This window comes from Mytilus californianus, unplaced genomic scaffold (assembly GCF_021869535.1).
Source record: "Mytilus californianus isolate M0D057914Y unplaced genomic scaffold, xbMytCali1.0.p SCAF_9, whole genome shotgun sequence".
NCBI lineage: Eukaryota > Metazoa > Mollusca > Bivalvia > Mytilida > Mytilidae > Mytilus > Mytilus californianus.
In genome coordinates, this window is record NW_026262745.1 from 4,010,161 (window position 1) to 4,036,768 (window position 26,608).

General features: G+C 31.5%; 1 protein-coding gene across 2 annotated transcripts in view; it reads right to left on the reverse strand.

Moving 5' to 3' along the window:
• The window catches only part of LOC127714720 (serine/threonine-protein phosphatase 6 regulatory ankyrin repeat subunit C-like), a 405,000-nt gene that overhangs the window by 257,319 nt on the left and 121,073 nt on the right, over positions 1-26,608 (reverse strand). The window contains exon 10 of one of the 2 annotated variants that reach the window (XR_007987905.1): positions 22,911-26,016. Coding sequence is in view for 1 of the 2 variants with exons in the window: in XM_052220773.1 (XP_052076733.1) it covers positions 23,150-26,016 (2,867 nt within the window). In the remaining variant the exon portion in view is untranslated. Of the gene's footprint in view, positions 1-22,520; positions 26,017-26,608 lie in introns of those variants that run through there. The other variant, XM_052220773.1, reaches the window with a different exon arrangement.

Here is a 26,608-nt window from a genome sequence, read left to right on the forward strand (position 1 = left end):
TATTAGAAATTTTACCAATAATAAAAGTACAAACAAAGAGTCAAATTAGAATATATGCTAATAAACTATTTCAATAACACGAGTGTCAGTGCAATTTACTACAACTATTTGACAATTGTTCTAGTAGTTTTTTTAATTCAATGATTCTAGACATTGGTGGGATTATTTTATCGGCAATAGGAAAGAAGATATTCATTTTTCAAAATGTTTTCTGTTTACTTTTTAGAATGCATTTTAGAAAAAAATATTCAGTTGGTCAGTTAATCATAAAAGAACTAATCATAAATGAGAAATCAACAAAATTTTGTCATTTTGACGTATATAAACAACATCAGTAACACGACGTGTTTAAGAAAGTCGTGTACAGACAATACTTTAATTTTTCCAAATTCTGTTTATACATGAGAAAAATTAATATTCTTTATGTTTTTTCTATATATAAAAAATACAAAAACAATACTTAAAACAAACAGAAACGCAAATTTATATCTAGAATCTAAAGCCCGTGTCAACTCAGTTTCTGTAAGGTCTGTTTGATTCATACACGTGTGCACTAACCCAGTACTCTTATATTGATTCACAACAAAGTGTTCTAGAAACGGTGAAATTGTTATGAAATGAAAAAAAGTGACGGTAGTTTGTGCTGATATGTAATTCGATCTCTTTAATTTTATTATGAGGAATAAAATAATCTCCTTCAATAAATGAAACCTCCAAAACAACACTAACGTTTGAGTTACGTACCAACCTTAAAACGTTCTGCATACGAAATAAAAGCAAAATCTAAATGAATAAAATGAAAATGTGTACTGTGACTTCAACTTTATTTCTTTGGATATGAAAATGAACTTTTATTAATCATTTTGATTATAAACAGCCGCTATTTATTTTATTGAAGAAGAACCTATTTGATCGGACTCGGCTAAATACACTACTGTAGCAATGGGGCTATTTGACCAGATCTGGTTTAAACGCTCGAAATTTATTTTTTATAAGGAGTATCATCGAGGAAACTGAATATTCTTGGCATCCATACATGTATACAAGACAAATAACAGTATACAAACCGGGAAATAACATATTTCCATTTTCTATATTTCTAATAAATATACTTTACATACTTTTTTCAACTAATAAAATATGTATAAATATTTTATACTTTTAAAATATCTCATTTCCACCTTAGTTTTAATATGCGGTAATTCTAGAAAAGATAATTAGGATTACACGACCGTTTTCCGCAACTATCGGTCCCGTTCCAAGATTTGTTCCAGTAATTAGTCTTCCCAGTAACAATACGTTTTCGTTATTGTTTGCAAATAAAGTTATTACATAATTGTTACCTATTCCAGGTAATCCTAGTCAGTGCCTACAATTTAAGGCATTAAAAGCAATTTTTAACCATGTAAGAAAACCAAATCTGCAGTTAGTTTTTTTTTAACTTTTAGCTAATTATATATATAATTTGACCATACTCCTGCCAAGCGTTTTTATGTGATTGTTTGCGATTTTGACGTCGCCACAACCTTTCATTTTCCATGATTTTCTAAGATTTGCTTGCTCAATATTGCAGACCCCTCATCATTTGTCCAATTTGCCCCTCTTTTTTTGCCATACTGGCTGAACTGACAGCAGAAATTACCTATCAGACGACTTTTGACAACAATCATCAAATCAGCTGAGAATATTCTCAATGTTGAGCATATTGTTTTATGGCGGAGAAAAAGTTCTCATTCTTAGCTGAGTATTATAATTCATATATATTTTTTTTCCTCAGAAATATAAGTTTTATGGCGCTGGGTCCTGATACGTAGCAAATCTGGAAAACCTCTACTATGCCCGTGTCTGTAGTGACGTTCTAGATTTCAATTATTTTAATAAGTAGTATCAGTCTGGGATTGCCATATCATATCATCACACATGAAGGATTTACTTTATTCTTTCAAATGAACAAAAATATGATGGTTTGGCTGTTTAATCTTATTAAAATGGGATGTTGTTAATAGAGTCCGTACACATTCAATTGGCATACATTGTGGTTTCAGAGCAGCCGATCGGACCACGCAAATTAAAAAGACAACGCTCACTCCTACAAACAAGTTGAGGTAATGCCATTCGAAGGGGACAACCATTTGATTTCGGAGAGGGAGAAATGATTTGTTTTCGGGTGGAATATTTATTTTCACTAGTTTTATTTTTACTTTTGTTCAAAATACTTCCTGCATTTTGCTTGACAGATTATTCTTTTTCATCCTGGCAAGATTATAGTGTTTTCAATTTTTACCAGGTCAGCATATTCCTTTCCAAAATCATCCTGATCCCCCAAAGCCCATGAGAAAATTAAATCATCATCCCCGAAATAGAAAATAATCAAATGAACAAATAATATCACAATTAGATTAAAAATTATAACAAACCACTGTTTACACAGAATGAAATAATAATACTCAGTATACCAAATAAATTGTGCACATGGCAAGATAAGAATTTTTCAACTACTATACAAGATCATTTAGTTATTATAATACATACAAGTACTATCTTTAAAAAATATATCTGACGCATTCAGATGTGAGCAATGGATGTGAAGTTAGCGGCCGGTTCGTTATTCGTTATTCGATATTCAAATTTCTTAGTTGAAAATAATAGAAATTTAAATATTCGATAACATTAAAAGCATGATAATCATAGCAAAAAGGAGTAAAAAGATATGTAGGAAATCGTTTTTAGACCCTTCAAGCTGTCGTAAAGTCTCGTTGTCTTCAAATATAAAGTAACCCTTTTGTAAATCGCACATTTGTTTTATGAAATATAGATTTTTATCAATAAAATGCAATCAAAGATGTACTTTTATACATGATATTTCTTGAAAAACAAAAACAAACGATCACTCCAGAACATTGAATAATGTAAATATAAATAATTATGGAAAGCCAAAAAGAAAAAAAAAGATTTTGTCATTTTTCAGATAATATTCAGGTAAAAGGGCACAGGGCAATGGCTAGACCACTCTGATATCTCCATCTTCATAATATTATGCAGAAAGTTAGTTAATTTATCAAACTGGCACTTGGAGACCTCCGTAAACATATATAAGACAAGAAGTTCACCCAAATACCTTTTGGTGTCATTTGTATCTTTATATTAACTAACTATATGCATAATATTATGAAAATTGAGAGATTAGGAAGATCAAGCCAACGCCCTGTGCCCTTTCACCTGAATTTTTGACGATTTTTATTTAAAAAAGTGACACTTTAAGCCCTCCGTTCATATCGAAGATGACATTTTTCTGGGAAATCCTTTTAATAGCGTCTATATATTTATACAGAGAATACAATAGTATTCAATTGTGTGGATATTGAAAACCAGGGGGTCTCACTGTTTTTTTTTTTTTCAGCGGTCTCCGCTGGTAGGTTTTCACTATAAATTTTGAATATCAAACTGGCACTTTGAGCCCTCCATAAACTTAGAAGACGAAAAGTTTACCCAAATTCCTTTTGATGTCATTTATATCTATATATTAACTAACTATATGCATAATAATATAAAAATTGAGAGATTAGTAAGATCAAGCCAACCCCTTGGCCCTCGTTCCTGGATATAGCTTAATATTTAGTCACTCGGTAATATCTTTTATTTGGCTTTCCATAGTTGTTTCTATTTCTATTTTTAAATCTTAATAGAGGGGTCGTTACTTTTTGTTTCTTGAAAGATCATCTTTTAAATTTTCATTCTTGGTTATATTATATTGATAAAAATCTATAGGTCATAAAGAGAAATATTCGATTTACATAAGGGTTTATATTTGAGGACAACGAGAATCTACGATAACTTGAATTGGTCACAAATAAGATTTCCTATATCTCTTAATTTTTACAACTATGGACTAATAACTTTCATGCTTTGAATTTTGTCGAATGTTTAATTTTTTATTATATTCAACTTTGAAAATTTGAATATCGAACCGACTGCTAGCAGCCGGTAAGATATTGAATATCGAATAACGAATAACGAACCGGCTTCTAACTTCACATACATAAGCATATAGTTTAAAACAAACCATGAATCTTTATCCGGTATTTTTTATCATAGTTAAAAATAATTGCACACAATTTGACGACAAAAGGCTGACGATTCTGAAAGTTGAATATATGCGTTTTTTCTCTAAAGAATTAAAATATATACTGCATGGTACTTAACTAAATATATATATATATATATATATATATAGGTATTTTTCAGAGATATAGAACTACCTATAGTTGTGAAATAGACATAAACATAAGATACTAGTAGGTTACAATCTGTAATAAATAACAAACTTGTAACAGTGTAAATCCATGAAGAAATGTCAGTTATAACTATATGTCAAGAACAACTTTAATAATTAGAGTGATACAACCGATTTCGGTGTGTATATCGGGGACGGACGGACGCCAAAGGGAGGTCATATATAAAATACAGCTTTTGACAAGTAATTAATTATGCGACATTTGTATTTTGATATTCTTTATTTCAAGTATAATATTTTGAACTCTTTGAGATTATTATTACGCCTTGGAAGTTTTAGTCGATGATATATATTTATAGTTCTCGAGCTATTAACAGCCTAATTGACCTTGTAGATCTAATGAACCTGTCAGTGATATTTTCTTACTCATGTATAAAGGATGTACTTAGGTGAAATTAAAAATCTAGAATTTGAAATTGATACTATAAGTCAGAAGAGCATTAGTTAAGGAACAAAATAAGCTAAAATAGTGATAAGTTATGTAGCTCCTTTTAGAGATATTTAATTTTAAAAAAATGGCGGAAAAAGGCAGACTCGGATTTTCACCTTATATTTTCATTGGTATTATTTGGGTCTCAAAATGAAAGAAAAGAAATCTAGAATCTGCTTACATTTTGGTAAATGACCTTTTATGAGCTATTGAAGTCTTATATGGAAAGAAAAATGGGTGTTATGGGGCAAAATACTTTACCTTGTATCGTAGGAAAAAAACCAAGCAGTCCGAAAATCTGACAAAAATTCCTAAACCTGACCTAAGTACATCCTTAAAGGTTAAGTCTACAAAAGACAAGTAATTTGACAGTGGTGATAATGAAACCTTCTTTACCTGAATTTATTTTTATTTATCTGGATAATTTCATTTTAAAGTTTGATTTTATGTCCGTAATGTTTTTCTTTTATTGTAGTATGTATCTATTGTTGTTGGTTTTTGTTCAATTTCGTTTATTCGTCCAATCAGAGTAAATATTTGTGACATCATGCATGCCGTTACCATAGTGAAGCGTCCTTTATAAATAGGTCACAAACCGAAATTATTACTGACTGCGTCAGTAAAGGCAGATAGGCCAAGGCTAACCAGGAAGACCTGGTAGTGAATGTTTAAACTTTATAAATTTACATATATTTTTTAACTTATTTCTATGTGTTGTGTATAATGATTTACAAAATTGAATCACATGAACTCTATTGCAATAAATTTTACCCAAAACATATTTTCTTGAGTCGTCTAGAGATCGAAAAAAACATGTAATTCGTCAACTTATTATTGACATTGCCATACATAACAACATTTCCTTTGTCTATCTAAACCTATACATCTACCATTTTCAATTGATAATCTATTAATAAAACATGTTCGTTTCGGCGATAAAGTGTATCGACAGGTAGGAGTTATTCCTATGGGCACTAATTGTGCCCCTTTAATAGCAGATTTATTCCTGTATGGCTATGAATCTCAGTTTATGACCAAACTCAGTAAAGACACGTTATTGTTACATTTGGTTGACACATTCAACAATACCTACCGTTATCTTGATGATATTTTATCGTTAATCAATCCAGAGTTCTCTAAATAAACTAACGAAATTTACCCAAAGGAACTTACTTTAAATAAATCTAACATAAACAGCAGTTGTTGTCCTTTTCTAGATTTAGACATTTTAATTTCTAAAGGGAAACTCCATACTAAAATTTACGACAAAAGAGACGATTTTTCATTCCCTATTGTTAATTTTCCTTTTTTAGACGGCGATGTTCCTTTGACTCCATCATACGGTGTTTATATATCCCAACTCGTTCGTTATGCCCGTGTGTGTAGTGATGTCATAGATTTTAACGAACGTAATCACTGCATCACTGGTAAATTATTAAGTCAGGAATTTCGTAACCATAAATTATTTAAAACTTTTACTAAATTCTTTCATAGATACAAAGATTTGATAAGTAAATTTGGCTGTACCTGTAGAAAGCTTATTAAAAACGGTATTTCACATCCTAATTTTTACGGTAATATTGTACTAAAAGCGCGGAAATCACTATGTGATCCCAGTAAACTCATCGAACCGTTAAACAAACTTATTAGTAAAGGTTATCCTATTAATGTTGTAATAAGGTCTTTGAATATTGTTTCCAATGGCACAAATATCGATTTTGTCATCAAGAAATAAAAAAAAAAAAAATAAATTTGTATTCTTGTCGAATGGTTTTTGGGGATGTATAAATACACATCCACGTTCATTTTCTTTATAGAGATTCCTACTGCCTTTCGATACTTTTATTTCTTCTTTGACTGTCCATGACGTTAAAACACTAAATCCCTGGAATGTGTTTTAGTTGATTTTAGTCTCTGATGCATGATTTTTTATAATTAATTGTTTTTGGCTTTTAACTAGCTTTCAGTAACTGCGAGTACTCTCAAATCGTACGTTCGTGTTATATTGACCTGTTGACACAATTTGTAATGCATTTTTGTTATTCAATGTTAACTTATTTTGTGTTATATCTCGTCTCACTATTTTTAATATGTACCACCTTTGATAAGTATTTAGTATGACGATAAATTTTCACTTCTGGTCTCGTACTATGAACAACAAATTTATTTAGTTCGTAAAATATATTTTCGTACTCCTAAAAACAAAATTATTATATATTTAAATTTACCTGTGTACGTTATTTTATTTAACGCCATTTTTTCAAAGGTTATAGTTGTCTATCTTGCATTGTTTTACATCTCCCCTTTTTTTTTATTAATACTGTATTTATGTTATGTCAAAGATCAAATTTATTCATTCAGTGTATGTTTACTTGTTTATGTTGATATGTCTTTTTGATTGTGTTAAGCCTTTTGTATTGATATTTTATAGTGTGTCTTTCTATGTTGTAATGTTACACTACTGTTTCAGGTTAGTGTGAAGGTTGGCGCCTGTTGAAACGTTTAAACCCGCTGCATTTGTTTGCACCTGTCCTAAGTCAGGAACCTGTTGTTCAGTGGTTGTCGTTTGTTGATGTGGTTCATAAGTGTTTCTCGTTTCTCGTTTTTCATATAGACTAGACCGTTGGTTTTCCTGCTTGAATTGTTTAACATTTTGGGGCCCTTTATAGCTTGCTGTTCGGTGTGAGCCAAGGCTCCGTTTTGAAGGCTATACTGTGACCTATAATTGTTTACTTTTCACACATTGTGACTTGGATGGAGAGTTGTCTCATTAGCACTCATACCACATCTTCTTATTTCTATTGTGTGATAACATATTTTCTTTGCAATGAACAAATCTAGCCAAAATCTTTACCATACGCAGATTAATGTAGACTGCCATTGGATATACACCAAGTTCACCGTGTACCATAAATTTTTTAGTTGACTTCTGTAAGTTCATAAGTAGCTTGCAAAGTTTCAAGTGTACTCCCTCTATAATATCTGTATTACTGAACCCCCTAATTTCACATCAATAAAGTAAAACAGGCGTCACTATCTTATCGAACAAATCATACTGACATCTCACAGAAAAAGTTATGAGCTCTCCTCTTTTTTGGTGCATCATACACAGCACACTATGCCTAAGTAACTTATATATCTTTGGTACTTGCAAAGTTACCTGTCTTTGAAAAAGTCAATCCCAAATAGGGAATTTCTTTGACAACTTCTAATTCAACATTATCAAAATAAGAATGAAAATTTTGAGATAAACGAATGAATAACAAATGTTCCATTAAAATGAAAAATGATATCATTGAAATTCAAAATATTTGCAATTAGATATAGAACAAAAAACAACAACATAGCAGTGGAATTGAAGTATTGCATGCAAATGAAAACTTTTGAATTATGCGACCCATATGCATGTCATGACATTAAAGACACTGTATTACAGGCCCATGACTTTGGATAAAGCAGAAAAAAAGTAAAAATCAGTCGGAGAGCGCTTGATTCATTGGAACAGAACCAAGCACAACAAAATAAGATTCCGATCTACATACATGTAAGAGTTCTAGCTAGTTTGAAGCTAATTTCAGCCAGATAATTAACATTAACTATAAAAAAAAATATGTTTGTTTCTTGCACTATAATATCAATCGGTATACATTTATCAAACCTGCCTAAAAAAGTTTTTTTATTGTATTAAGATGTTTTCGATATTCTAAGAGCTAATCAAGATTTGCTACAAGTTACATGAAGTCAAACGGATGGAATTTATTTCATATGTTTTGTTCTATATGAATAAATAGCAATTTTATGCATCATAATTGGAATGAAATCCACAAAATGAAGTCAACTCAAAAGTGGCTGTTGTGCATGCCGTAAGTACACCCATATATATTCGCGTACAATATTATAGACGTTATGAATTTTAGGAAAGGAAATTAATACCGATTGATAAAAGTTTAAGTGCTATGATGAACTTTTATTTCCTGTAAAATAAGTGTACATGCCAAATAAATTGGCATATGTTCACCTTTAGATATTTCCTTATTATATGATTGAGGATGGCTTTACATTATATGTTCTTTCTATTTATATCATTTTTACTCGTATATGAACATTATTCAGATATTTGTAACAGACGAAAACGGTATGTTTTGATTTTTTGTTGTTGTAAAAATACAATGTAATTGAACAAAAGACATGGTCAAAAGAAGGAAATGCCAAAAACTGTTATTGATTATGACATTTTAAAGGATGACGTGAAATTGTTTGCTACTTTTGATTAATTATTCTTTTATTAAAAGAATTTTAGAAATAATACGTAAACAATAATACCAGTTTAAGCTTTTGAATACCCAAGAAAATAACATGGGTCAATTACTAATGGAGAATTTATTATCATTAATCGCTTCTCAAATACAATTATCGTATCAAATACAGTGCAACAAAAATGATACGTATATTATAAGTATTTTTCAAAATAAAATCTATAAGCTTTAGAAGAGACATTTGCCTGAACTCTGAAAATGATTTTTGTGTAATCATTTATTCATTTTTGTGTAATCATTTACTGATTTTTGTGTAACCATTTTATTAACTTTTGTGCTATGACTAAAATTAGGTAAGGAAATGGGAATGTGTCAAAGAGACAACAACCCGACCAAAGAGCAGAAAACAGCTGAAGGCCACCAACTACATTAAAGGAAATATTTGTTCTTTAAATATTTGTTATCCCCAAGGGATGCAACACAGATTTGTTTATAAAGTTTTATTGACGAAGGAGCGTTCAACTTCGATCCAGTAATACGTAATCTAATCAAGATTGGTGGTTTCCCGACCGAATTACTAGTGTTTCAACATTATTGTTTTAGATGGTGTAAGAATGAAAATGATATAAGATTTCGTAAAAAAGAAGATATGAAAATGTGTATCACTGACAATTGTGTCATAATTAAAAAACATAAACTTTAATTCGGGAACATTTATGTATTCATTTGTTGAAATTGACGTTGAAATGACTATTACTAACTGTGTAGCTGTTACTGAGAGTACTCTTAAATTCGTACTTCGCTTCTTTAGTATAACAATAAGGAGATGTGGTATGATTGCCAATCAGACAGCTATCCACCAGAGTTCAAATGAAGTGGATGTAAGCAATTATAGGCAACCGTATTTTGTCTTTTTGTTAGTTTTTTGTGTGTCCCAACAATTCATTTTTTTGCGGTTGCACAATTGTCCTATGTTGAGTGGAGCGTTGACAATTTTTTGTGCCCATGTAGGATAGACCAGGCCGTTGGTTTTCTCGCTTGAATTGTTCCACATTTTGTCATGATATTTATTTCTTTATAGCTTGCTATGATCTATTTATACGCTATACGTTTGGCTCATTGTGAACTATAGTTGTTTATATCCTCTTCTGTTGATCTCTAGTGAAGAGATAGCCCATTGGCAATCATACCACATCTACGTATTTCTTTCTATCTTTAAAAATTAATAATTTCTAAAATATAATAACAATATTCACTATGATTATTTTTCTAATGTTTGAATACACTTTTCCTTATTTTTGATAGATGCAGTTTACTTTTAAGTATGAGGTTTTGATATTGTGTTTTTTTTATTTTGATTTTTGTAATCACTTGTTTTTATATTTTTTTAAAAGGTCAAACAAAACCTTACTTGCGTGAATTCACTGTGCTGTACCTAGATCTAAAAAATAACTGACAAAGAACATCGTCAGAAATATTTTCTGCTTTATCCCCCTTTTTTATATTCAAGAACCAAAATTCCTTCGGGTATTTATTGTTCAATGCGTTCCTTCTTTTTCTGATTTATTTTCTGTGTTCCCAAATTTATCTATCTGGTTTTCTCTTATAATCTTGCTCTGATTTGTTCATGTATTTTTATTATTATCCATCCTATCATATTTATACTTTTTTCGTTTTTGCAATACGGAAACAATTTCTCATTTCCCAGCATTTTGTCAAACCAGGGCTTGTTTACCTATTCATCGCAAGATTTGTTTACGTTCTTTTATATGTACAAAAATATACCAATAACTTGTTTGCCGATTAAAGAATAATAGAGCTCACCCTTTCATCAATTCCGTTGACAATTTCTAGCTAAAGTGTGGGTTTCTAACATGCTCAGTTCGATTTCTAGTTCACCAAGTTTGTTTCTGTCATTGCTTACAACAAATTATGCTTCCTTTCATAAGAATATCAAATCCTGACAACCCATACTTAATGCTTTTTTATAATTTGTTATCGACTTACCTTTTCTGCTTTATAAAACAACGAAAATATATACATCAACTTAATTATATCGCGCAAAAACCAATAAAAGCTCTTTGAATGTGAATCTTGTGAGTAAATTGGTACCAATTTAAACATAAATTAACTCAAAGAAACATTGCGTTTAGTTTAATTCTTTTATTTATTATAATTTGTTTTAAAAATGTATTTAACATCACTATCAGAAGCGCTTTCACCAAGTCATACTATGTAACTCCTAATTTGTGTAAATCAATTGGAACTGTTTCATTCTGTAGTTTTTATTGTTCTAAAAAAAATTTAGGTGTTGTATGATTGCACGGTAGACAACTATCATTCGTGAGTATCATGACAAAGACGTAAATACATGTAGCAACATTTTATCAGTTGTGTATTATTACCTCTACCAAAGCAAAGTGATTTACTAGGATATTAAGAAAAATACTTTGTTGTTCTGGCTGACTATCTGTAAAAAAAACTATATAAGACAAAGAGCCGTTCCCCGATACAACATTATAGATAATCAATTTATTGTCATATTTTGTATCTTTTATTTTTGATACCATTGGAGGAACACAATATAGAGTACAATATTATTGCTGTAATAATGCCATCAAAAGCAATGGAACGTGTCAACGTAAGTAAGGCAGTATCAGGTATAGTTTTAAATCTAATTAATTTACAAATTAAAAGTTTATATTTGCATTTAACAAGTCAGTTTCATGAAATAGCAAATGACATTACAATGATGATGGCATTCATTCCATATATCTGAAAACTGACCCTCATATATATTACCCTTAAAGCTCTTAAGCGGTGATTTGAATTTTATTCAAAATTTTAAATGAATTGCATTGCCCTAAGGGTAGTCGATACAATGTCAGAGGAGAAATCGTTCATGCCAAATTAACGTTGTTACTAGATTTGTGTATGCATCATTCTTTAAAAATAGAACGGTGGTAAATTGCTGTCTGAATTTCAAAAACAGGATTTGTATCTATCCAACTGTAAATTTGGTAAGTTATGATAATAATATCCTAAAATAATTACCGCAACTCATAAACGCAACAAAAGTAGAGGGATTGTTCAACATCAGACAGCGTTTGCATCATTTATGACCTGTACCTGCACTTTACTTAAATTTCAAATAAATATTGTTTTCTAAAAAAGTAGTGAACATTTGTATTTTCTCTTTATTTTTTAAAACATTTTTGATATTTTAGTATTGATGAGAAACCTGTGTCAGTATAAGTCAAAAGCAATCACCTTGCACCTAGTTGTATTATCCTTAGTGAAACAAAAATTTAATCAATTTAGTAGCAATTAAATTTCTGAAAATTATTTGTTTTAACAGAACCCACAACATATTCTATCATTAAGCATATTCTGTTCAGATTCGTTTTTGTCATATGGCTCCTAATGTTGCAGAGTATTTATTATACATCCCTTGCTTTCAAATGTTCAGGTTTAAGCGTTTATGCTGAAGATAAATCCAGAAAAACTTCGGACGCACAAAACATTTATGTTTATTTCATTCATTGAATGGTAGACGAAACACTGTCGTAAGTAAGAAAGTAAAGCATTAAGCCTTACAATAACAATGATCCGTATTTTAAATGAGATGTTTTAACAACAGCAAATAGTTTAAAATTATTCTGTTTACATAAAAATGTATGCACAGTTCAAAATTAGACGCTCCGCATTTTCAACTGGAGGGGAACAGTTCTAATATTTTTGTGTCACCTTTTCTCAAATAATTCATTGATATAACAGTCTATTTTGTAACTATGGGAACAAATAGTTACACCTGTGATAATCTATTTGTCAAAATGTCATATTCAGGGTAACATTTTCAACGTTAATCATAATTAAATTACCCGGACTATACGCGTATGGTCGGCCCATATGAGTATATACGCATATGGTTATGGTTATGACCATACGCGTATGTTCCAAATACTCATATGGTCCAGAACATATACATGTAATGTAAATATTGCTATAAACTTGCTATATTTATCATCTGGAAACAAACAAAAACTTGTTTTTCCAACAATGATGTATCTTAACCCATGAACGGTAAAAGTGAAGTGTTTAAGTTGTTTTGTTTATATTTACATAAGACGTGTATTTGTGTGTTTTTTGACAGAAAACTCTGATGAAATTTTTTTTAGAAAAAAAGATGTTTTTCTTATATACCCAGGAATGACATGATGGAAAGGAAGGGCACTGTATAATGTTATCATAGTGAATCTGGCTCCTATCTTGCATATGTAATACTTGGTCAAGCAGTAACAACACACAATGTTAGCTTGCTTGAATCATTTATCCATTTCTTTTATAAAGTCATATATGACAATAGACATCACCGGAGCTTTATATACCTTTATGCTGCAAATATCAGCTATGATAAACCGAAAAGATAAAGGCAAATACTATGATTGGACATTTGGTCGTTGGTGATGAGTTCTCTCCTTGTGAATCATACCATATCTTCTTATTTTTATATCAACAGTGTATGAGTTTGTCTCGACAGTCAAGAGCGTGTCTGAATTTATCTCGACACATTCGCGACAGTCTAAAATGTGTGTTAATGTTATTAGGATTGTCAAGCATTTGTCGAGAAATTTTCTAACATGTTAAGAATATCGAAACTATGTCGAGAAATTCAAACAAATTTATAATGTAGAGACCAATTCAGACAAATTAATAAGGGCAAGAATTTGTCGAAAAGTGTTCATACAAAATGAATAAAATTTAATTCAGAATGTCGGATAATATTTCAGTCAAACTCAGACAAAAATTGGTAAATTCAAACTTTTAGCATTTTGTAGTGTTTACATCAAATCAATATGTTTAAAACTTGTTCAGTTGATTATCCGATTAGTCATTGGTTATTTCAGAAATTACGGTTTCTAAATGACATGGCTAAACTATTTATGGGCATTATTGTTCATGCTAACATTAACCCCAAGTAGAATAAGTCCCTTTAGCACTTTAATTAAGATACGATATGTCCATTTATAAGTACGATTTATGCTGGTAACATATATAATTGGAATACAAATGGATAATGTGTTCTTCATATTAAGTTTATGTTAATAAGACAAGATGTATTCTATTGAAATAAAGGATGTAAAGACTATAAAATGCATCTGAAATATAGATAAAAGATTTGAAAAACGATTGCGCTATTCAAAAACATTCGGACTGGTCCCATTTTCACACAGACTGTCGTAATGAGATGTTTGACACGCATTCATCAAGTTATGTCCAGATTGATTCATTGATTGATTTTTAACGCCACTTTCACCACTATTAGCTATTCGTGGCCGTCAGTTTTTATTGGTAGGAGAAGCCCGAGTTCCAGTTAGAACCACCGACCTCCGGTAGCAAAAATAATAATCCTAGTCAATTGGAATTGGAGTCAAACTGCACCTGTCAATTGCGGGGCTTGAACTCACAACCTCAGTTTTTGACATGTTAATGATACCTTTGTTAGACTACGTAGATCACTATGAAACCGATGCCGCTATTATGTTCGGTGAATCATGCATCCCGTGGTCGGGCTAAGACAATTTCATGACCTGGGGAATATAATTTACAAAGGAAACAAAAATTGAGCAAAGGGCAAACGAATTATAAAAATGCAACCCAGATCAACTATTTGATTGTGCACTCGTATTTTTTTAACGAAAGGTAGATTTACATACTACACGAGATAAATCACTCGACAATAATTTATCGATTAGGGATAATGATAATTATTAGAAAGGCCGTGAACGCGTATTTTTGACATATAATTTGGTTCTCCTTTGCATGAAATGGGTTTCATGAATGCTTATATTGACAAACTGATTGGGTTTTCGGTTGTTTTTATTGCGTAATCACACATAAACGCAGCTTATCTTGAGCTCTGTAAATAAATAAATAATCTGGAGCTCTGTAAATAAATAAATAAAATTTGGCGATCAGACATTTTTTATTGTTAGCTCATCATTTCCATAAAAAGCTTCAGATTTGAGTTGCAGTTTATAATTCAAATACACAATGCATCTTTCTTAAACGTAAATTCTATAGTTTGTACAAATTTTTCAGTTTGATGATGACTTATATTGCTGAAATGCAACATGAACTATTGCCAAAATAAAAGTGTTTTTTTTCTATGTCCATCTGTCTGGTCCGTTATTTTATGTGGAAAACAATTATTTAATATGTGTTCAATGGTTCATATAGTCAACTGTCATACAATTTGGAGGTTCATCTAGCTGTAAAACTAGGTTCATCCGACTATTTTCTTCCGAAAATGCCTGTACCAAGTCAGGAATATGACTATTGTTTTCCAGTCGATCCGCTGTTTGAAATAGTCGACTGAGGCTTTAGTCTTGTCAGTTTTTATGGACTCTCTTGTTTGCATTTACTTTGTTGTTCGGCATTTCTTTGTTATTTCATTTTTCATAAAGTATTAGGCTGTGAATTGCAATGTTTGCAACAGACTAAAGGAAATTTTTGGAAAATATTATTAATTTGTTCAGACGATGGCAGAGAGTTCTCATTATATATTCCGAGTAGTTTTCCAGACTTGTTTTCATTTAATTCTGATTCTTTTAATTTTAGAAGAGTCTACGCGCATTCGTGAATTATTCTGTTGTTCGGTCACTCGTTGAATAATTTTCGATATTGAATTCTTTAAGTAGATATTCTATAATTAATCGACCATGAAAGAATCATCTTAATTCACAAAAGCATGTAACAACTGTATTCACAAAATTTGATTAACAAATGAGAACGCTATCGTCTCACTTATTTGTCATGTGTTCCATGATTTTGTGTAAGTTGTTTATTAACGTTATATGTTAAACTTCGTCATCAAAACCCGAGAGTTAATTAGCAGCTGAAGATTTCAATCAACAATCACTGAAAACAATGTTTTTGTTTGCTGATTATACGTTTTGCATTCGTAATAAATGTTAAATAACGTGTATAAAGGACTTAATTTAATATATATGCACGCATTGGTTGAATAATTTCCTTCACATTAAGAGTACAAAAAATTCGTTTCATATGCTTTTAGAAAAGCATATCTTTTCAAGTCTTTTTTAATTAATCAAACTGTAATTGTGGGTTTAAAAACTAAATAACTGAAGATTTGAAATGCGATTGCCATATCTACAATGTACCGGAATCGGCAATCAAAATAATAATGACTTTAACTTTTTTCGTAAAGACACTACAACAATGCTAAGTTTGACATACGGAAAATCAGAAATGGGAAAAATACTAAATACCAAAATTGTTCAAAGGGTATCTTCACGTCTCAATCTTCAAAAAGTACTACAATCGTTAACATTTTTAATAATAGAAATCGTGGTTACCCTCCTATCGATAAGTGTCATGCCAAAACATGACTTACATGTCCCCGTCTTTCCAACAACAATACGGTAAGGTCCACGTTTAATGGTCGCACATTTTCCTTAAATTTGAAACTGATATAAATTAAAAAACTAATAGTATTATATATTTACTCACATGAAACAAACCGGGATGCGGTATTCAGTACGTAGATGAAACTGGACGCTATTTATCGAAACGCACGCAAGAATACCTTTATCGTTTTAGAAGACCCCATAAATTTAAAAGTATCATTTATCAACACCTTAAGAAGCACAATCATCCTATTAAATATTTAACAGTTCAACCTTCAAAAGTAGTAAATAAGCAACCTGGGGAATCTCATTCAAAGTTTGAACGATCACGGAAAATAATTGAATTAAATTGGATTAAATAATTACAGACAGTCTATCCTCTCGGTCTCAATGATAATATCATGGGAATTAGTAATATATCAGGAACCCACTCTGTTAACATTTTGGATATAGTTTCTAAAACTGTTCGTAAAATACCGTTCTCATGGGCGTAGAATAAATCGCAATCAGAGAACATTTTGTACCAACAATACAAATATTTCGGAACTAATTACTAATTCAAATAACAACGGCATACATTATATGTTAACCAAGCTCTGTTCTTTACCTGTTAATAAATTACATCAAATTTTAGAGGATTGCAACACAATTCCATATTGCAGTCCTAAGTATGAAATCGTCCAAATTATAATTGCATATTGTTATTCCAAACTGTTTCTCAAAATTGATCGCATTGAAGATCATAAATAACATTTTTATTAAAATCAAATATGTAAATAAAGGTTTTGATTTTGTAAATATTGCCGGTATTTTTAATGATCATTCTGTTAAAGAATAAATTCCTGTATATTTTGATAAAACTGAACTCCCTCTTACTTTTATACTTACAAAATATCCACCCGGAAATATGTGTTTAATTAAAGCAAAGTGTGTGAAGATGTTAATATCAGTGACAATACAACTACGTCATGAAATTGCAGTAATTCCGAATACATTTATTGCCCCAGTGCCCATGTTATAACAGGAGACCATAACATCGTTCATGACCGAGAGTTGAAATCATTTCTCAGTAAAGGACCTAAATATCGTCACCCGTCAACTTTTAATTGGAATGAGTGTCGTAACATCATCCACGACTCACTCCGTACTTACTGCTCGAAATGGATAAAACGAGAAAAAGCTGACAAAAAATCCTTAGATTCTTTTTTTTTTTTCAACAATGGATTTTCTGTAATGAACATAGTTGATATTCGTATTAAACATTTTAAAGAACATTTTACTCCTAACAACAAACATAATAGCCCCATTTTTCGTATCAAACATAAGCTAAAGGAACTCGCCAAGGAATTTGTTTTTGTCCCGGCTGATAAGGCTGCTAAAAATATCATTATTATTTGACGTAAATGTTACATTGAGGTTCTGCAAAAGGAAATCACGAATTCACCAATATTCCAACTGACTCCATTTAGGGAAAATGACATCTGTAACAAACATGAACTTTTAACTACCTCTTTACAAGCAGAACCAAAAACAACGAAAGTTCCAACTATGTACTGGCTTCCGAAGCTGCACAAAACACCTTACAAATATAGGTTTATTTCGTCTTCAAGCCATTGTTCCATTACTAAACTGTCTATTCTACTTACTAGTACACTTGGTACAATCAAAAACCTGGTAATAAATTGTTCAAATAATGCCTTTGAAAATAGTGAAATTAATTACTTTTGGAGTGTAAAAAATTCGTTGGAAGTACTTGATAAATTGCATGCTTATATTGGTGATTTCGAATCTGTTCAAAGTTTTCATTTTTCTACCCTACATACAACTTTGCCTCATAATCTCATTAGGAAAAAAAAAATGCACACACCTAATTAAATGGGCATTTAAAAAGTCAGAATGCGAATATAATATGTTCAAACTCTTTTAGGTATTTTTTTAGTAACAACAAACAAAAGAACTATGTCAATTCGATCTGCTTTGATACGATAATTGCCCTTGAATTTTTGCTAGATAACATTTTTGTTCGCTATGGAGATTCCGTATATCGTCAAGTTATTTGGAATTCCAATGGGGACTAACTGTGCACCACAAATTGCGGACCTGTTTCTGTATTGTTATGAGTTACAATTTATGACTAAAATCAGCAAAGACCCATCGAAACATCAACTGATACAAAAATTTAATAACACTTTTTATATTTGGATGATATATTGGCTCTCAATAATGACGACTTCAGTATGTCAGCTAAAGAGATCTAGATATATATATATCTTTTAACGGGAAGCTTAATACCAAAATGTACTATAAAAGAGCTGATTTTTATTGTTAATTATCCATTTTGAGATGGTGAAGTTCCCTTGTCACCATCTTATGGTGTTTACATATCTCAACTTGTTCGATTCGCTCGTGTATGTTACAACGTATTTGATTTTAACGAAAGAAATCTCTGTATCACTGAAAAATTATTACATGAAGGTTTTCGATATCACAAACTAGTCAAAACATTTACTAAATTTTATCATCAGTACAAGGACATCATTCGTAAATAAAAATCGACATGCAGACATCTTATACGTTCAGGTATTTCACATCCAATCTTTTATGGTAATATTCTATACAAAGCTCAAAAATGTCCGCATTCACCTCAAAAGCTAACCAAAACCTTTAAACAGACTTATTCAGAAGGGATATAGTTACGATACTGTTGTCAGGTCATTAAAGATGAAATATTTTTGGTATAAATATTAATTCACCCATCTTTGCATCGGAAAAAAACACATTTATTCTAAAACCAGCTGTTGGCATGATACGGGTTATGTTCTTCTCATATATTTTATGATGGTATGATATAAAACCCCTAATGGGAGGGATTGTGCTTGATTTTCATATGATGAAGACATAATCTTTCAATCAGTTTAATTGAGGTCTGTAGGTGGCATGTCAGTAACTGCTAGTAGTCCTTAATTAATTTATGTATCATTGTCATTTTGCTTAGTTTCTTTTTTCACCTATTCTGACATCGGACTCGGACTTTTTTTAAACTGAGTTTTACTGTGCGTATTGCTGTGTGTTTGTTTATTCTACATTGGCTAAAGGTAAAGGGGGAGGGTTGAGATCTCACAAACGTGTTTAACCCCGCCGCATTTGTGCGCCTGTCCCAAGTCAGGAGCGTCTGTCCTTTGTTAGTCTTGTATGTGTTTTTAATTTTAGTTCATTTATACGTTTTGGAGTCTAGTGTGACGTCCATTTTCACTGAACTAGTACATAGTTTTGTTTAGGGGTCAGCTGAAGCCTGCCTCCGGGTGTGGGATTTTCTCACTGTGTTGAAGACCCATTGGTGGCCTTCGGCTGTTTTCTGCTTTTTGGTCGGGTTGTTGTCTCTTTGACACATTCCTCATTTCCATTCTCAATTTTAAGAAAAGTGAATAACAAGGTATATAATAAACAATCAAGGAGCTGTGTATTATTTAATATGCTTTTTAATGATCATCTTTTATCTTATTGGTGAATACATTGTGTACATATATATCCTGACCAGGTAATTCTATCAAAGATCTGTTTATGCAGAGTAAGAGTAAACAGTCAAACAGCATGATCAATAATATTAGGGCATGTAGGTGAAAGGGATATAAGAAAACTTTCAACAACACATATATCTTGTTTATGTTGTTCCAAGACAGTCAAAGTTAAAACACAATTAGGAATAAACATTGGATGATACACTATTTGGGTCCTTATGTGCAGGTAAATCTTGCTTGATTTACATGTAACGGTATATGTCGATACATATTTTCATATTTTCCCTTACAATGCGAAACAATGAGATTTACCCAAAAAACTTTGTGTGATTCGGGAAAGTTTTTAGGTAATTTATTTTGAATAATATATATCTAGCAAGGGTGATATAATTTAAACCATTTTGAATATTTGTCCCAAAATTTGTATAGCTCAATGTATATATATATATATATATTCAATTTGCTTGTAAAATGGAAGCAATGCTGAAAGAAGGTTCGCAAGTATTTGGAAAAATTCACACTATATGAGGCAGGAAATATATTGCAATCAATAACATTGACGTGATTCAAATGTATTAAATACGAGAAATAACTTTCTCTAGATCTGTTGGACAGTTTTAAAAGTATATGTTGAATTGTATATCATGTTATTGTTTCCTCCCTCCATGACTTTTTCAAGAAGGATATTACTGAAATTTAAGATTTAGTTGAAAAAACTATATCGGTTTCCGCGGATCAATCTACCGAACAAGTTAACATTGAGTCTGTGTAGCTCAACTAGGTCTCTGTGCATCTGCATCAATGGATACTGTCTGACATTGTAGAATAGATTATAACTCGTCATATTTTTTTTTTCTTGTACGTTTACTGCTGATCATTTTTTCTGTTTACAGTTTGTCTTTGTCGTTTATATTTTTTTCCCCAAAATACAAAAAGGGTCACATATGTCATTAAGTTAAAATACCTCATATAAGAAGACAACTGACAAGTTCATCTATATGCATGATGACCTATTTCAAGATCTTGTTTTGCTGATCATTTTTGCTTTTTAAAGTTTTATTATCTTTCATCTTAGATTTCAAGATGGAAGGCAAAGACGCAAACTATATGTAAACATTGTCATTTAAAAACAATAAATCAAATAAAAAGTTGACCTACTATTTTTACAATATCAACTTATTTGTAGACCTTGCCTAGTGAATCATTTTGCTCGCTAAAATTCGTTGTATCGATTATAGTTTCAAGTAATAGGCACAAATGCAAATAAATCATAAACATCGTCATTTTAGGGCTATTACTCCCATAAGGCGCCAACTGACTATTTCCGCAAATTGACTTATTTGTAGATCTTTTCTGATTGATGAATTTTGCTTTTTAATGTTTCAAAGATTGCATCAAAAATGTTCTGGTATCCAATATTTATCTTCAACAAATACAAAACAAAATAGTTTAATAACAACAACATATGTTAACCGTTATCAATGAGTTCATTGATAAGGAAGTACAGAAAAATTTAAAGTACACCTATAAAGTTTGTTGCTTGCAACCTAGATTCGTCTTGAAACACGGGAAAACAATCATTGAAATTAGCCGAGAATTGATATTTGATCTATATGACGTATTTTTCAAATACAGACAGGAACTTTTCATAATAGACAGCTGCGCCAAGAGTGATGATACGCACTTATTGTGGATATTGAAATTGATGCAAAATGAAACAGGATAATTAGAAGGAATTTAATCAGAAGCAAATCAAATGGTTCTGTAGATAAAATCATGCATGCGGATAACGTTTGGTGTATTTATATTGTGTCAATATGTGTGTAAAAATTTCAATAACTCTTGAATGACAAACCAGATTTTTTTTCAAAATCAGACGGTGGTCTACATTCACGATCTAAACATAGTACAGATGGCAAATTCAAAAAAGGGAAGTCCATGAAAACTGACAAAATCAAAAGCTATCAATAAACGGAACAAGTGGAAAAAAACTGCCATACTTCTGACTTTGTACATGAGCGTGTTCCATATCAAGCGGTGTCATTCCATGAAGTGTTGCCGGATGGACGGACATTAGTATACCATAATACTATAACGCGTGTATAAAATGACTATTTTATAAAAATGTAATCGACCTGAATATGCTTGGCATATTTAATCCTGGGCGTTTATCTATCAAGCAAGCAAGCTAGCAAGCAAGTATATTACTCTTTTGTATTATTAGTATGCGTTACACACTTGATGTAACTTTGATAACAACTTTAGGCAAAGTTGACCTTAGATGAATTTTGGTTATTTTTTGTGTCCTTTTTTGTCATATAGCCCTTCACCCGTTTCGGTTCTTAACATCCTTGGCTTTCAAATATTCGGCTTTGAGTGTTCCTGATGAAGGTAAATCCAGAAAAGCGCTTCGGACGCCTGAAATTTATAATGTGTTGTTTTCCCTTTTTATTAGATAAAAGAAAACATATTAAAGGTCAATCAATGAATAATTAGTTGATTAATTGTTCACCAAAATAAATAGAATGAAATGCAAAGGAGGTTTAATATGAATGATGCATATTCGAAGTAAAAGAAAAAACAAGAAATAAGTATACTACTTTTGCTTTACTATACGACAAATATATCAACAATAAGCAAATAGTTAAAATATATTACAACAAATGTTATCCCTCCTACTTTGTACGATTGTAAACCACTTCTGTTACATGGAACGTTGTCAATAATATGATTGGTACGATGCACAAACGACCAAGGTAATCATATTAAACACTTTATGACAGTAACTATTTATTATGTTATAGGCATCGATCATTCGTCGTTTATCTGGGCATGCGTTTTGTTTTACAAAAATATGCTTTCAACAACAATTGAACGGTAGGTGACTTAATATCAAACTTCATGATTTGCAAGCAATACATCTCCAATTGACTTATTTGCGTTTGTCCCTGCTATCTGTATTTAATATTTATCTGTCATAACCTGTATAATGCAACGATACCTTTTCTCCCGACTTTTCAGTTATTCTTGGGTAGATCTGTAATTTCAGTATGCATTACTAATTTCTGCGATTACAGAAAAAAGCTGCATACAAATTATGTTAACAAAATTCCAAATGCGAGTTTTAAATTTGCAAATCTATCCCCTCGCAACTTTCGCAATAATAAAACATTGCCAAATTTTCTGAACTTACATTATAAACAAATCCGTATGAAGAACATTCACATTGGAAATACATTGGTGGTTACTTCTCTTTCACCTTTATTGGACATATGAAGTGTCGTAATCTCTTTCTTATCAGCCCTATTCCCATTAGCACCCGCTTTCAATAACAATGTAGCGATATCGTTGTGTCCATGTTTACAAGCAATATTCAGCGGTGTCATTCCATCCTTATCTTTCACATTCACATTAGCAATCGAATTTAAAAACACTTTAACGATTGCTTCATTTCCTTCTATACAAGACATATGGAGTGGTGTTACTCCATTCGTATCTCCCTTATTCACATTAACACCGGCATTTATTAACATAGTAACGATTTCTTCCTGTCCGCCTTTACAAGCTGCATGAAGCGGAGTCATTCCATCCTTATCCACCTCATTCACATGAGCACCCGCATTTAACAACGTCTTAACTGTTGCTTCACTTCCTTCTGTACAAGCCATGTGAAGTGGTGGCGTCGAATGTTTATCACTCTTATTCACATTAACTTTGGCATTTAACAATAATGAAAGGATTTCATTTTGTCCGCCTTTACGAGCCATGTCAAGTGGTGTGATACCATTCTGATCATTCTTATTCACATCAGCACCGGCATTTATCAACAATTTAACGATTTCTTCTCTTTGAGCTTTACAAGCCAATTGAATTGGTGTAATCTCATAAGTATCACCCTGGTTCACATTAGCACCAGCATTTAATAAAACTTTCACTGTTTCTTCATTTCTCTCGTTATCATCCACGTGAAGAGGTGTTTCATCATTCTGATTGCCCGTGGTTATGGAAGCGCCATTTTCTATTATTTTACCCTTAACAATATGATAACCTTTTGAACAAGCAATAAATAAAGGTGTTTGAAAATTTGTATCAGGTTCGTTGACCAATGCACCATGTTTAATAAGTAGCAAAACAATGTCCGTACTGTTATTCCTATATGCTACATGTAATGGTGTCAGCAGAGCTTTATTTTTACAATTAACATCTGCCTTATATTCTAATAAAAGCTTAATAATCTCCATGTGTTTCTTTTCACAAGCTATCAAAATAGGTGTATTTCGAACTAAATTGCGTTTATTTGCATTTGCTCTATTGACTAATAACAGTTCTGCTATTTTACAATGACCATTTCTGCAAGCAGTATGCAACGACGTCTCTCCTTTTAAATCTTCCATATCAATAATCGCCCTGTGTGTGATTAACATTGTAGCAATCTCGATAGACCCTTTCTGACATGCTAAATGAAGAGGTGAATATCCGTTATAATCCCGTTGATTAACGTCAGCGTTTTTTTTCAAAAGTAATTCAGCTATCTTAAAATTACTTTTACTGCAAGCAACATGGAGAGGAGAACTAAAATCACTCGTTTTCTGACGAATTGTTGCATGTCGAGACAACAACAAATCTACCATATCAATTAAGCCGCAATCACACGCAATATCAAGAGCTGTTTTACTGTCTTTATCAGATTGATCAATATATATACCCTTATCCAATAACAAGCTGGCTACACGTAGATGTCCTTTCATACATGTTTTATGCAACGCAGTCTGTTCAAACTTATCTAGTTCTTTTACCATTTGTTTATCTAGGTCAAGGAAATATTCAACATAATCCGTATACCCTTCTGCTGAAACAAGATGAAGGACTGTAGTTTTATCAATGCCTTTTCTCAGATCCTCTTTTTTTAAATGTTTTTTCATGTATGCAATATACGATTGTCTAAACTCAGCTGATAAATGTTGACTTCCTATAAATATATTATATGAAGCTGTTTTCATGTCCAACAACATTCTTTTTAAGTAACTAGCATGTAATGAATTCGGAATTATAATTGTGAACTTAGGATAGTGGCTACATGATGTTTTCAGTTGCATTTTGTCGATTATAAATGCCGTTGTTCCATAAAGAAGAATACTGTGTATTATTTTAGGGCCTATGCAAAATGCCAAAGCATTAAATAAATTAACATGAAGGCACGCGAAAGAGGATTCTTGATCTGATACATATGAATCAGTCAGAGCAGTAAAGCTCGAATATAATTTTGTTTTTGATTTGTATCTTGTGTAACCTATTTCTTTTGATATACACATAAACAGTCTATCATATGTGGGGTTATCATCGTTAAAAATGTTTTTTTTAACGTCGTTATCAAAAACAATTAAAACAGCCAATGCCAGGCAAAACAGATCTGGTGTTTCTAAAAAATTTTCAATTTCAGTCTTTATATACTGAACAGGATTAGTGAAATAGTCAACAATATTTTCCTTCGAGTAAATATTGAAAATTCCACAAAGCATTGGAAAAAAACTGTATGTTGAAACTACGTCTTCACTAAGGTTATCAATCATATCGTCCTGTAGATAACATCTTCCTATCATTTGTCTCTCCTCAAATGTCAATGCTACTTCTTTTGATATAAGATTTAATAGACAAAATCTAACTTTCATCTGTTGTCTTTTTACTGACCGGTAAATACTTAATCTCGAAGTCATCAAGAGCCTCAAATTGATGTTTCTTTTCAGGAGGTGATTAATGGATTCATCCTGACGAATCCACCATATCGTATCGTAGGTGCTTACATAATACTTTCCAAATGCATCATCTATTAGAAATATCTGCTTTTTGTCTTCCGATGCATACCTTAAAAAATCATCTGGATTAGAAATGATCATGAAATCGAATCCCAATGTTTCCTCGAGTTTCAACGCGGTATGAAATGCTAAAGAAGATTTCCCGCATCCAAATGGTCCAGAAATAATAAAACACTGCTCTTGTTTTAATCTTTCAAAAATGGCCTTTGAAGCTCTTGTTTCCACAAAACGATTAAACTGTTTTTTCCATTTTTTTTTAGCGTGTTGTTGCAAATCTGAAATATAATATCAACATGTAAGCAAATTAAATACAAATTTATTGTGAAGAGTATCCAAATGTGACCGCCAAGCTATCGTTTGTGTAAAGCCGAATCAGACAACCAAATCTAATTTTAGACTTGCAGTTAGGCAATGTTTGTCTTAAATAACATGTTTATATCCTATATTAATTGCATATATATTTACAAAATTCAAGTCTTTGTCAATGAAACCAAAACTAAAACTATGTCAGAACCAATAACAAATAAACGCCGCTCATATGCAAGAACGAAAGGAAACAAAACATAATCGATCATAAACCTACATATCGTATGAACAAAGGACGAATATATAGTTTATGCCAGCAAAAAATTCCTATCCCGAGAAGCACAATACCCGAGTCCCATATATTGAATGTACATGTAATATCTTATTAATTTGCATGTACGGATTGTTATATACACTTAAAGAGCTGCATTGATGATGTGCGTACGTTGTGCTAATGACAATTAAATAATTTCATTCGAAGAACCTAATACTTAAAGAATATTACAGTCAATTGACAGTCACTTATCTGCACAAATGTGTATTGTATTTAGTTCGCACAAG